The sequence below is a fragment of the Pogona vitticeps genome, chromosome 8 (assembly GCF_051106095.1).
Source record: "Pogona vitticeps strain Pit_001003342236 chromosome 8, PviZW2.1, whole genome shotgun sequence".
Classification (NCBI taxonomy): domain Eukaryota; kingdom Metazoa; phylum Chordata; class Lepidosauria; order Squamata; family Agamidae; genus Pogona; species Pogona vitticeps.
The window spans coordinates 27,415,707-27,428,352 of record NC_135790.1 but is presented as its reverse complement, the minus strand read 5'-3'; the positions used below and the strand labels follow the sequence as shown (position 1 = coordinate 27,428,352).

Sequence of the window (12,646 nt, the reverse complement as noted above, 5' to 3'; positions counted from 1 at the left end):
ACAGAGATCCAGGAGATAAAATCTCCTTGCCTCGCTCTTGCTCCTTGCTGTTCACTATAGCTGTGATCCACGTGAAAAGAGGAAGGGTGTTCAGGGTAGCTCTCTTCAGAACACCAGTGAGGTGGTCTGGGCTTGGGGGATGGAGACTCCAAGCACTACAGGCCCTTCAGAACCGCCCCCGGAAGTGTGCCAAAAAGGTCATTTGAATTACAGAAACCCTTGTTTCCGCCACGTAATAAGCTAAAATAATTGTGCTGAGATCCGAGGGTCCCCACAATGCTGGCATGGTCCCCCTGCACTATGCCCTGAAAAAAGCTATTTTTATTTCCATTTATTTATTTATTTATTTATTTATTTATTTATTTATTTGATTTATACCCCTCCTATCTGGATTACCAGACCACTCTACGTGGCACTCCTTGATCGGGAGCAGGGGAATAACACTGTGGTGAGAGCCACAACATGCAACCAAGCCAAACGTTCTCTCTCCTTCCAATTCACTCCACCCATCCCTGATGCTGTTTGCTTGTCGACACTCATCGCCCGCCTTTAGACGACAGATCGAAAAAACAGCTGCCGACATTTTAAGAGCAGAATGTCAAGCTCAGCTCCCACCAGCTCCCACCACTACAAGGCATGGATTTGCTGCAGTCCGACTCTCTGTTGCCCTCCGGAGGTGCTGAAGGAAAACACCCATCAACACCTGTGGAAGACCCCAGTCGAGGAATTAAAGGCGGCCTTAAAGACTACCAGGACCCTTATTGCCTTGATTCCAAAGACCGTCGCCAAACAGCCATGACCCATAAGTCACTAGCCCAGGAAGCCAAAGAAGTGTCTCCCTTCCCGTCTAACCGCCTGCTTCTTACCTTTAGCTCCTGGTTCTCTTCCATGCTCTGGTCTAGTCGGCTTCGGATTATGATCTAAATGAAAAAGGCTGCGGTTATTGACCGGCCCCCCGCACAGAAGAAGCAGCGCGCACCAGAAGTCTCCGTCCGGATGTTCAGAAGAAGAAAAGCCCTTCTTCCCACTCACCAGCTGCTCTTCAGGGCAGGCGTCCTGTTCGGAGAGGACAAACAACCTCCCTTGCTCGTCCTCAGGGAGTGATCCGCGGAGCAGCAAGGCCTGGCAAAACCAGAAAAGGCAAAGGAGATGCCTCGTTAAGTGCCTCCATGGCAACACATCAGAAACGAAACCCGACCTGACCTGGAGGGGATCTGGCTGGAAGGAGCACTGTGCCCTGGGCTGACAATGGCATGAAGCTGGATTCTATCCTCGGAGAGCAAACCTCAAAGGGGGAGGGATGTGTCAGACAATGCCCTTTTGTTGGGGGGGGGGCTCAAGTCTGCAGACACAGGACAGAACAACGTAGACAAGAAGCTTAGGTCTCCCGGCAGATAACTATTTCAGATTGCAGAAGGGCTGGGAGGTTAGGAAATGACTTTTATACCTCTGATCTCTCAACTAGTTCTAGCTCCCCCCCCCCAGTCCAACTGACCTTCACATCTCCAGTCTCTTGAGAAACTGCAATGGCTGCTCATGGCACTAGCCAGCCAGCCCCTTAAGGCACGCCACTCCCGCCCTGGTGTATTGGTTTCCTGACAAAACAATCAGTCAGCATTCAGCAGCCTCCAAGACCGTCCATTCCCCATGACGGAGTTGGGCAGGGGACGTCGGCTTCCTTTTGAATTTCACAGATAAAGGGGATGATATAAATGAAAGCGATGCGGCCAGCTCTTGCGCCTTAAGATAGTGATTCCTATTCTGGAGTGGAGATTACTCTAAGAAATTTAGAAGCTGGCAGAAATTTAGACAGGGAAGCTGCCTAGAGAGGGAACAGGACTTCGTTTTGAAGAATGAATTTTCTCCGACCCAGACCACAAAGCAAAGGTTAGGAATCGCCCTGCTGGCATCACCTTCTCTTGTGCGTTTGTGTCACGCTGCCTGCCTGTCGGTGCTCTGGAACTGCAGAAAAGCTATTTTATACACGCGCAAGTGGCCGGCTGCAGGCTGGAGTGGGGGTGACCCCGGCAGAAAGCCAGGCCCATCTGGAACCCCTCTTGCCAAGGGCTGCCCAAGTGTGCCCAGCAGGACAGCTACTCAGGTGTGTGTGTGTGTGTGTGTGTGTCTTTGTCGGGGTTTCCCAACGGAGCCCCGCTAAGCCCTGGAACCTCAACCCGCCCCCATCAGATCTTGAGGCTTTAAAGGGGAAGACAGGCTATTCAAATTCAGTCTCCTGGGCAGTGCGATCACCCGCCTCCTTCCTCCTGTTGGGAGAGGGAAGAGCAGCCATGCCAGGCAGCTGCCCTCGGGCATACCAGCTGCCTCCCTTAGTTCCCAGAGCACAAAAGGAGAAGCAGAAGAAAGAAGGGGTGTCACCCGTCTCAGGGGAGGCACCGGGGCAACCAAATTTCACTAGTGCACCAAGCAAACCTTCCCTCCTTCTTAAAGCCCTCTGTCCCTCGGCTGGCCGTCTGTAGAGCGATGTGCTCAGCACAAGGCCAGCTTTGTTTATTCCAACATAAACTTTTGTGATGCAAAGCCAGTGCGGTTGCCCAAACAGACAAGCTGGGCTGTCCTGGAGAGTCACGACTCTTTTGCCAGGAGGGGGCAGAGGGCCTGGGCAACACAAGAGAGGGTGGAACAGGTAGCTGGGGTGAGAGAGCAGATGCAGGACATCTGATGAGCAAAATGCAACGCAGGCAGGATCACTGGAAGCAGCTGTCGACGGAGTCAGATCTTGGGCATCCATCGAGCCAGGCGCTGGCGAGCCTGGCTGGCAGCCACAGAGCCCTCCACAATTTCAGCTAGGATTCTTTCTCAGCCCTGTCTGGAGGGGCAGGGGATCCACTGGTGGCCCGGCTGCCCAAACCTCTGCTTAGCTTCTAAAACCAGATGAGGGCAGATGTGCTCAGAGGGTTTCAGTAGCTCCCACCAGCATTAGGAAGAGCTTGCCAGTGGTTTGTCGCTGGGAAGGGATTACCCCTGGAGCGGGCGGCCTCTCCTTCATTGGGGGGAAGATAGCCATTTGCTTGACCAGCTGATTTCCTGCATCACCAGAGGGTTTCATGAGGTGGCCCTTTGATCCTGGTGCATCTTAGGCTTTTGAAACAGTAAACGGCTCTGATTCCTTGTGGCCTCAAATGCCAGTCACTTAAATTCCAGCCTTTCCAGAAACAGGAGATCTTGTAAACACATTCCCAGTTCTCCTTGATCAGCCTCTTTGCGTGTCTCTTCTCTCCCTCTTTTTAGCACAACAACATGGGGCTTGGCACCCGTTCGATACACACAATCTGGACCTCGTTCACTGGGGATCACACGCCCGGTATGGGAAGATCCCCTTTTCCCAACACTTTGTATCTTAGAGAACTCCCTGCATCTCCTCCAAAGTCATGACTTGTGACTCTAGTATGGCACCTCCTTGCGTCACTACCACGGGGCAGCAAATTACATCAAGCCTTCTTCCCCCAGGAAACGCCTGCCACGCTGACGCAGTCAGGCAGCTCCATTCCAGTAATTAGTAGTGAAGTGAGAGAAGCAAGAGCCACTTCAGGATCCTCCTTCAGAAGGAGACAAGCCACGGCAGGGAAGAGTTGGGACGCCAGGCTGTTCATTCCACGGAGCCATGAAACTACCTTATAGGCCAGGGGCCCCCCGTTACCTCCTCCCAGACTGAACGACCGACCGGCCAGGGCTGCTCTTTGTAAAGCCAGGAGGAGGAGGAGGAGAGGCACATAGGCGGTCTTGGAAGGAAGGCGGGATAGAAACATCACCAATAAATAAACTGGCCGCAAGTGACTTTTTTTCCCAAACGTTGCATGAAATTTTTGGTCCAGCCCGGAACTAAACTCACCACTCGGGAACCTCACCTGCCGCTTCATTTGCAGGACCAAAAACGACACCTGGCTCCTGAAAAAGCAGGCAAAGCAATGGGAGAAAAAGAAAAGAGGAAAGGGAGGCAGCCAGTACCTGCAGTCCAGAAATCATCTTCTTGGCTTCTTCCATTTCTTTTTCCAAGTGATCCTGCTGTTCCAGAAGCTGCTCTTCCCACGGCGGCTCTAAGCTCGTGGCAGGACCCTTCGCTTGCCATTCGGGGGGAAAGAAGGAGCCGGACTCTTCTGCAAGTGGAACAACAAGCTCGTTGAACAACTTGAGACGGGCACCCCCCTCGGGTTTTCTCTGCATTTGAAAGAGACACGGTGAGGCTTGGAGGGGGGGCAGGGGGAGGATGTTGGAGGGTAGAGACGTTAGACTGAGCATCTTAGAGTCGGTCTCTTCAACATCAACCTCTTCTGTTAACAGCAGCCTTCCAAAGGTGGAAAAGACAAGAATGCTGGGAAAAGTCGAAGGAGCAGAGGAAACAAGGAAGACCACATCTGAGATGGGCCGACACTTTAAAAGAAGCTGCAGGCATGCGCTGTGTGGGTTGTGCAGGGCTGTGGAGGACAGGAGCATTGGGAGGTCGCTCCCTCATAGGGTCGCCGTAAGTCAGAGGTGGCTTGATGACACGTAGCAACAATGAGGCACAGCCAAAACATCTAGTGGGCAAAAAAGTAAAACCTCACTGCAAGCAGAGAGATAAAGATACTATGCTGGATAAACCAAGGTCCCCACACCACACACTTACAGCAGTAAGACGCATCTTTAACAGCCATGGTACCATCCTCATGAATCCTGGGATTGATAGTTTGGTGAGGTACCCAGAACTCTCTGTAACCACCTCCCTGAACTAGGTGTCCCAGAACTCCCTAAGATGGCACCGCAGCAGTTAAGTAGCCCCAAACTGCTCTAACTGTGTCGTGTAGACACACTCTCAACTCTCGCTGCACCAGGACCGCCACCGGCTTCTTTGCAAAGCCTCTCCTCCACTGCCCGAGTGCTGACTGACACAAGACACAACAGCAACACGACTGCTTTCCAGCCAGGGCCATAGCAAGTCCCTCTGGTGTCAAAAATTCACCAGCTGTGTTTACTGGTGTGTTTTAAAATAATGTTTCACATCTTCTATGCTTATATGAACTTTATGTTTCAATTGCACCTGTTTTGGTTCATGGTAAGCGGCTTTGAGGGCTTTTTGGAGGCAAGAACATTTCCTTGGGATTAGGCAGAAACGGCTAAGACTCCGAAAAGCCAATATAAAGGCTCAGGTGGTCATCCCGTGCACAATAACTTCTGAATTGTACCTTGAAATCTATGAGATTTACTTCTGAGTAAATTGTCTGCCCAGAAGCCTCTGGCTGAAACCTCAACGCAGTTGTAAACCAACTCGATCAGAGATGCTCCCAGGCAGGCAGATCCCAGCCTTGCATGTAAACATGTATTTGGTGTGGGGATTGAGCTGAGGATCCCCATACCTAACAAATGTTTGCTTTACATGTTGGTTGGAACAATGAATGAGAAAACAAAGTTCTAAACGGCATCAAATGCTTACCAAAAGTTTACAGAAACACGACACAACACTGTTATTATTATTTTTCCTATGTAATCCTTTCCAAAAGGCCACTTCAAATGACTGGGGAGGGGGACCCAAAGATCTCCAGACCCCCTTTTCCCAGGCTCCATCCAGTTTCTGCGCATTGCAAATTCAGACTCAACCCAGACAGGCGATTTCAGGCTTTTGTCTGGACGGTTCCCCACACCCACGTCTGCTTGATCTAATGACAAAGCTTCCCTCTCTCCTCTATGAATACCAACAAGGCTCTTCTCCGGGACCCTTTTTTTTCCTTTTCATAGCTAAATGAGTCTCCCAGAGATCATTACAGATCAGTCCCAGCCATTTTCAGACTTCACATGAGATGGGTCTTGGCCTTAAACTCCCACCCTCTCTACACGGAGCCCCTTCCTGCCATTTCTGACTTCATCCAAGACGCTCTGGAGTCTGAAATGCCTCCACAATGAAACTGATGTCTCTACAGAGAGCACATTAAAAAAAAAGATGTTTATAAGACCAGCTGTGCTTTGTAACTGGAAGGACAGATCCTGAAGCTGGGGCTCCAATACTCTGGCCATCTCATGAGATGAGAAGACTCCCTGGAAAAGACCCTGATGTTGGGAAACTGTGAGGGCAAGAGGAGAAGGGGACGACAGGGGATGAGATGGCTGGACAGGGTCATCGAAGCGACCGACATGACTTTGACCCGACTCCGGGAGGCAGTGGAAGACAGGAGGGCCTGGCGTGCTCTGGTCCATGGGGTCATGAAGAGTCGGACACGACTTAACGACTAAACAACAACAAGTGCTTTGTAACACAAATTTGAATTATCAGCTTGGAAGGGACAGTGCAATGGCTACCAAACCAAATGAAGACTAGGGAGCCCCGTGTTCAAATCTCCTGATCGTGTCCCTTCCCCCAAATATGGCAATCAAAAGTAGGGGATATCATACGATTCTAAAAAAATGTTAAGTTGATTAATCGTAAGAGCATTACCGCTTCATATGTGTATCAGTGGAAATCACAGTCCTAAGACAAGAAGCAAGTGATTCTGAGATGGGGCATGTCTGTTTTGCCGGAGAACCACACACAGCTGACACTGACACTGACACTGACACTGACACTGACACTGACACTGACACACACACACACACACACACACACACGCGCGCGCGCGCGCGCGCCACCCCCAAAACCCCCAGCCAGGCTCACCGGCAGCCACGCCCTTTGCTCCCCTACCTGTTCTACTGTCACCTTCTTCACGAACGAGGTCAAATCCTGCCTTCTCCTCTGAAGGTGTGGCACTGGACTCACTCTTTGCACTGTTTATGGGGCTAGGCGAGGTGAGGCTGTGAGGAAGCATAACAAAAGAAAACACACTTCAGGGCTCACAGGCCAGGATCGCATTTCTCGTTCACTTCGACGTGTGAGATAGGGTTAGCATGGAAGACATTCGGCTACCTCACACCGCAGCGTCTACGTGTTGACGGACTGACTGGAAAGTTAACGGGGTGTGACTGTCAGTCAGGACAGATGGAGAACTGATAGGAATAACACTATCCCAATAATTTAAAACATTATCATCCACTGGAAGTTCACTTTGGCAAACTTGGCAGAAAAGCGCCAATGCGCAAATGGAGAGAAATCTGTGATGCTTTGCATGAAGGAGGTTGTTTATCTCCCACACTTTGCTCATCGTCAGTGGCTTCCGGATCCCACCTGTCCCCCTCCCCTCCTACCACTGGTGGCTGCAACATATTTCCTCACCACTGGCTAGAGAATGATGGGGGTTGTAATCCAGCAAGGCAGGAAGAATCCCAATTGACTCACCTGTGATGATGATGTACACCTACATTTGTGTATACATTCAGCTACCTTATTTATACCTAGAGGGAGCCATCAGAATGCACCCACATACACACAAACGCCCAGAGAGACGTTCAGAAAGACCAGTCTGTATCTTAAAAGCCACAGGATGTTTCCTATGCTGTGCATCACAAGTTTTGCTTACAGACATGTCCCAGTGCATTCCTTTTCCTTAAGATCTGGAAACTACTAATAACCATAAAAGCCCGTCTCTCATCTGCTTTTATTTCTTTCTAAGGGCACTGTGCAACTGCAGCCAGAGGTCAAATACAGTATTTTTAGCAAACTGAATTCCCATGAGGACGAAGACACCAGCTCATGATTTGGCCAGTCAGTCCTTGAACTCCATCTCCTGTTTTTCTTTCTTTCTTTCTTTTTCCAATCTCAGTCATTCCAGCTGCTTGCGGGGCCGAGCCCCTCAACTTTCTCTTCCTCCTCCCCCCCCGCCTGAAATCCTTCCAGTATCCATCACCCAGACAACAAGAGGCATCTGAAACTCACTGACCCATTTAACACGTCCCCAAAGAATTCCTTCTTGCCAATGTGAGTAAGAGTTAATGTATCATTTTTCCCAGAGAGAGAGAGAGAGAGAGAGAGGAAAAAACAAAAGCTAGAGCAAAACAAAAGGGAAAAAAACCAGAAGAGATTAAAAACAAAAATGGAGACTTCCCCCAAGAAATGTTCCTCATCTTCCCAGCCCTTTTGAATTGAGCCTCACCATTGGAATGGCGATGGGTGGAGGAGTACCCATGCATGTACACACATGCACACTAGCGCATGTGCACGCGCGCACACACACACAACATCTCCCAAACTTTAGCTAAAGATGACCTGTTCCAAGCATGCTTTACCGAGCGCTTATTTGAAAGGATCTTGAGCAGAATTATTCAGAAGTTCCGCTCGCTCTATTGACTAAGCGGTGCTGATGCAGCTTCACCACGCCATGATGTGCTGAGCCAGCGGCAACCAAGCCAGAATTGCAAGAAGCTGCATCCCAAAGCAGGAGGGCAGAAAGGAGGGTACCTTCCGATCTGCCCCTGGTTTTGGGCTGTGCTGTTCAACCATGCGATCAATATAAGCATACAGGAATCAGCAAAGCAAGGAGTCTGGCCCATGATGTGAGGACCAGGTATACTGGAAAAGCACAGCTCACACCCACAAGGGTACAATTCTGCCTCTTTCCGGAAGCACAAACCGACTGGCCACAATAGAAAAATGGAACCTCCATGCACCAGCACAGTATGACTAGGAAGAAACAGGTGCTCGAGACCAACCACAAAAGAAGGGTGCCTGTCGCTTTCAGGTTTTGCTTAAAGTCATGATATCAAGAATCATCAACCTGGTGACCTTCCTTTTTTTAAAAAAAATGATGACATAAAGACGGTAATCATCTGATGGCCAGATTATCACCCTACACCACCATTGACGTTCTGCCTTTAAGCAGCTTGAAGGCACTGAGGGTTGTTTTTATTTTCTTTCTTTCTCATTTTTTACTACAGTATCCTTAACTGCACCCCGGGATGACCGTCCCCTGTTCCGTTTTTGCAGATCAGAGGGTCTTGTGCTCAAGGCACAGGAGCAAAGCCAGCTAAGCAGGTGGCAACCTCAGCCAACGTGAAGTGTGGTGGAAGCAGGAGAGAGTGGCACCAAGCGGATGCTGGTCACTGGTGGGGAGCAGACCTCTGGCAATGTTACACCAAAGAAACGAGTCGTCCTTTCTGTCCAGAAGGATGCTTATCCCCAATCTAAATTTTAAATAAATACCTTGGGCTTAATACAGACTGCCCAGCACCTGATCAGGAGGAAGACAGAGCAGGATTTCAGGACCAACCTAACAGACAGAGATGGTTTCAGGTTTGCAGTCCACGAGATCACCACGCCAGCCGGTCTCTGCTAACATTTTCAATGGGCTCGTGAACGGTCAGGGAGAGGCCTCTGGCCATTCCCCCCAAAAAAGGCAAGCCAACACCTTGGAGGAGGGCACACCTGCGCAGCCCTCAAGGCCCCAGCCGAAGGTCCCTTCCTCCGGCATTTGGCTCATGAACCCGTTTTGCAGGGAACGCAATACTGTACCTATAGTCTGAGCAACCCTTCCCAAGGGAGTGGAAATTTTTGGTTCCCCTTTTTTAAAAATCCCAGCTCATCGCCCCCACATGAGAAACACAGAGAAATTAAGTCTGTAAAATTAAATCAATCCCAGCAGGAATTTTTTTTTTATGGTGCAGGGAAACCGCTCTGCGTAATTCCTTCCAGTCTCGCCTGATGCCTTCGCTTAAAAAAAGGGGAAAGGAAAACATCACCTCCTTGAGCAGCAAATGAAAGACCAGGGCGGCGGGGGCGGCGGCGGCGTGGGGGTCCGAGCAACCCAGGCAGTCTCATCCTGCCCGTTTTCCCAAACCACCTGCTCTCCCCCATCCTGCCCTCCCTCCCTCCCTCCCTCCCGGGCCGCACCGAGAGTGAAATCAGGGCGAGGGCCCCCACCGGAGAGAGGCTCACCATTTGACCTGCCTCCCACCCATGGTCCCCTCTCGACCTCTGGCCTCACGGATGAGCCCGTCTCCCGGCGAGGCTCGGTCTCGGGCTCCTCCCCGACCCAGGCATGCCGTCCCCGATCTTCACGTGCTCGGACCGCCCTGCGCCCAAGACGGCGGCGGCTCCCGTCAAACTAGCGGGGAGATGTTGGCCGGGCGGGCTCTCCCTCGCGGGAGGAGAGCAAGGCGCTCGCAGCGGGAAGGAGGGAGCCGAGCAGCAGCAGCAGCAGCTCCGGATCTCGGCGACCATCAGCCTGAAGCCCACGGGCGTCCTCTGGGCAGGTAGCCGCCGCCGCCGAGCATCCACCCGCCCGGGTCCTCAGCCCCGCTCGGTCGCCGGTTGTTTTGCAGGCTTGCATGTTGGTCTGACGTCAACTCGGGATTCTTCGCAAGAGCAAGAGCAAGGGCAGCGGTCTCGGTGCCAAGCCCCGCGTTTCATCCCATGAGGATCCCGTCTCGGCCTCCTCCGGGGCCAGGCAGGGAGATCCAGGCGCAAGGGGGTAGAAAGAGGATCCACCGCCCTTGGATCCCGGCCTCGGGAGCGCAGGGTGCGCGGCCGGGAGCAGCCAGCCTGGTTTCCCCTCTCTGCAGGCAGGCAGGCAGGCGCGCGCGTGGGTGGGTGGATGGGTGGGTGGATGCGCGTGGCTGGTTGCTTGCTTGCTTCCTTCCTTCCTCGGCGGCTCGGTCGTCCCCCCCCCCTGCTGCTGCTGTCCTCGGGGCTGCGCGAGGGGGCGGAAACCCCCGGGGGGGGGGAGGAGGAGGAGGAGGAGGAGGAGGAGGATGGTCGGCGAGAGGGGAGGGGCCGGGAGAGGAGGGAGGAAAGGGGAAAGGCGCTCCGAGGAGCAGGGCCGGGGCTGCGCTCGCAGGATTCACATCCGCTGCCTTGACTTTGGAGAGCGCAAGGTTCCCGAGCGATCCTGGGCCATCGGGGCAGCCGGGCTCCGCGGGGGATCCAGGTTGCGCCTCGGCTCTCGTTTCTGCGCGCCTCCGTATCCTCAGGACCCCACCTCTGGCGACCTCGCCATCTCGGGGAGGTGGGAAACCAGCAGAGGCCGCCCCTCTGTTTTAAAATTAAAAAGGGGGAGGGTGTTCACGAATAAAACAGGGGTGCGTCTTTCCCAGGCAGGTTTTAATAACCCCCGCACTGATGTTGTTTCTGCTCCTTTAGAGGCAAAAGCTCTGAGATTTCCACTTGGCACCCAGCCGCTCTCTCTCGCTCTCTCTCTCGAGGTAGGTGCGTCGTAGGCACACAAGTTTAAAAACAGCAGCACGCCAAAATAGAAACCGCTCTGAAGCCAGGATGGTTCATCTGTGGTCCAAGCTCTAAAAAAAGGAATCGGGGCAGAAACCCAGGTAGCTCGCCCGCCCGCCCGCCCGCCTCGGTGGCCGGTCCTGACTGTCCGGTGGCCCTCCGAGCACGTCGCAGTCACCAGAGGCTTCACGGTCACACGCTTCGCAGCTGGGAAAAATCTCGAGGCACACAGGCAGAGACAGCCATCCAATAACTTGGTTATGGCCGCCACAGCTGGGTTTCTCCTGGCAATGGCTATCACTAAAACGCATCAGGTTCTCACAGAAAAAAAGAAATGGTAGGGTAACAACAACAACAACAACAACAACAACAACAACAACAATAATAATAATATGCTGTCAAGACTCATGGTGACTGTTTTCAGGGTTTTCCAGGTAGAGAAGACTCAGAAGTGGTTTTCGCCTTCCCTTCTTCTGGGGGCATTTCTGGGACTCTACAGCTTGCCCAAGGCCACCCAGGCTGGCTCTTCTCATGGAAGACACAGTGGGGGGGGAATCACACTCCCAAACTCTGGCTCTGTAGCCAGAGACCTAAACCATTGAGCTATCCAGCCAGCTGATAACTATGTGTCGTCCAGTCAATTCTGGCTTATGGTGACCATTTTCAGGGTTTCCTAGGTAGACAGTACTCTGAAGTGGTTTCCCCTTCCCTTCTTCTGAGAATGCCCTGGGACTACCATGCAGCTTGCCCAAGGCCACCCAGGCTGGCTCTTCTCCCAGAAGGCATAGAAGACTATTGGGCAATAGTCTTCTGGCAAGGCGTGCAACAAGGAATCCAGGTAGAAACTCATTAATTAGCAGCAAATTGCCACTGCAATTTATGCTCCCGCCCTCATAGGATTCTGGCCATTATAACCTCTGTGTGTATGTTGCAACTGTGTATGTTGCAACTGTTTCTATGCACCTTGTCAAATCTTAAGCAAATATCTGCTTTAGACGTGTGGGGATGTGACTTCTCCTCGTCTTCTTGGAAGCAAGCTTCACAGGATGAAAAACATTGCCCTCTGCTCAGGGGAAGGATACGTAAAAGATTCCCAGGCTCTTTCTGACACGGGGCCAGAGGAGGTGACCGCCCCTATCACCTTAATCCCAAGTCAACAGTGGGTTCCTCCAACTTGACCCTGCAGGCTCCTGACTAGAAACAGCAACTCAGGAGTTGTGGAAAGCGGTCTTTCCCAGCTCAGTCAGCCTGCCGCCTTTGAAACAGAAGATCTCCAGGTGGAATGGAAGAGAGAGGGTGTGTGCAAAGCCGATGCTCCATCATGGAGACACAGCTCCCCCTCCGCCACGAGGTGGCTGGGAATGTCCTGTCACTCTTGCGCTAGTCCTGAACAACCAGACCCGCTCACCCCGATGAGAAACCACCCTCCACCTACTATAAGCACGCATATGAAAAAAGCTGGAGGGATAAAACCATCCTTCTTGCCGACCGCGTTGCAAATACAACAGGGTGGCAAGAGAAGCGTGTTAGGTGTAACTAATCTGCAGAAAATGTTCTTCAGAACATGAC

General features: G+C 52.1%; 1 protein-coding gene across 7 annotated transcripts in view; it reads right to left on the bottom strand.

The window, feature by feature from the left end:
• DIXDC1 (DIX domain containing 1) overlaps positions 1–12,646 on the bottom strand; it is a 53,840-nt gene that overhangs the window by 10,564 nt on the left and 30,630 nt on the right. For 6 of the 7 annotated variants that reach the window (XR_013538202.1, XM_078379586.1, XM_072979299.2 and 3 more), the window contains 4 exons: positions 6,668–6,777; positions 3,967–4,115; positions 1,033–1,122; positions 867–920 (listed from right to left, as the gene is read on the bottom strand). Coding sequence is in view for 6 of the 7 variants with exons in the window: in XM_078379586.1 (XP_078235712.1) it covers positions 867–920; positions 1,033–1,122; positions 3,967–4,115; positions 6,668–6,777 (403 nt within the window). In the remaining variant the exon portion in view is untranslated. Of the gene's footprint in view, positions 1–866; positions 921–1,032; positions 1,123–3,966; positions 4,116–6,667; positions 6,778–9,790; positions 10,518–12,646 lie in introns of those variants that run through there. The other variant, XM_020793093.3, reaches the window with a different exon arrangement.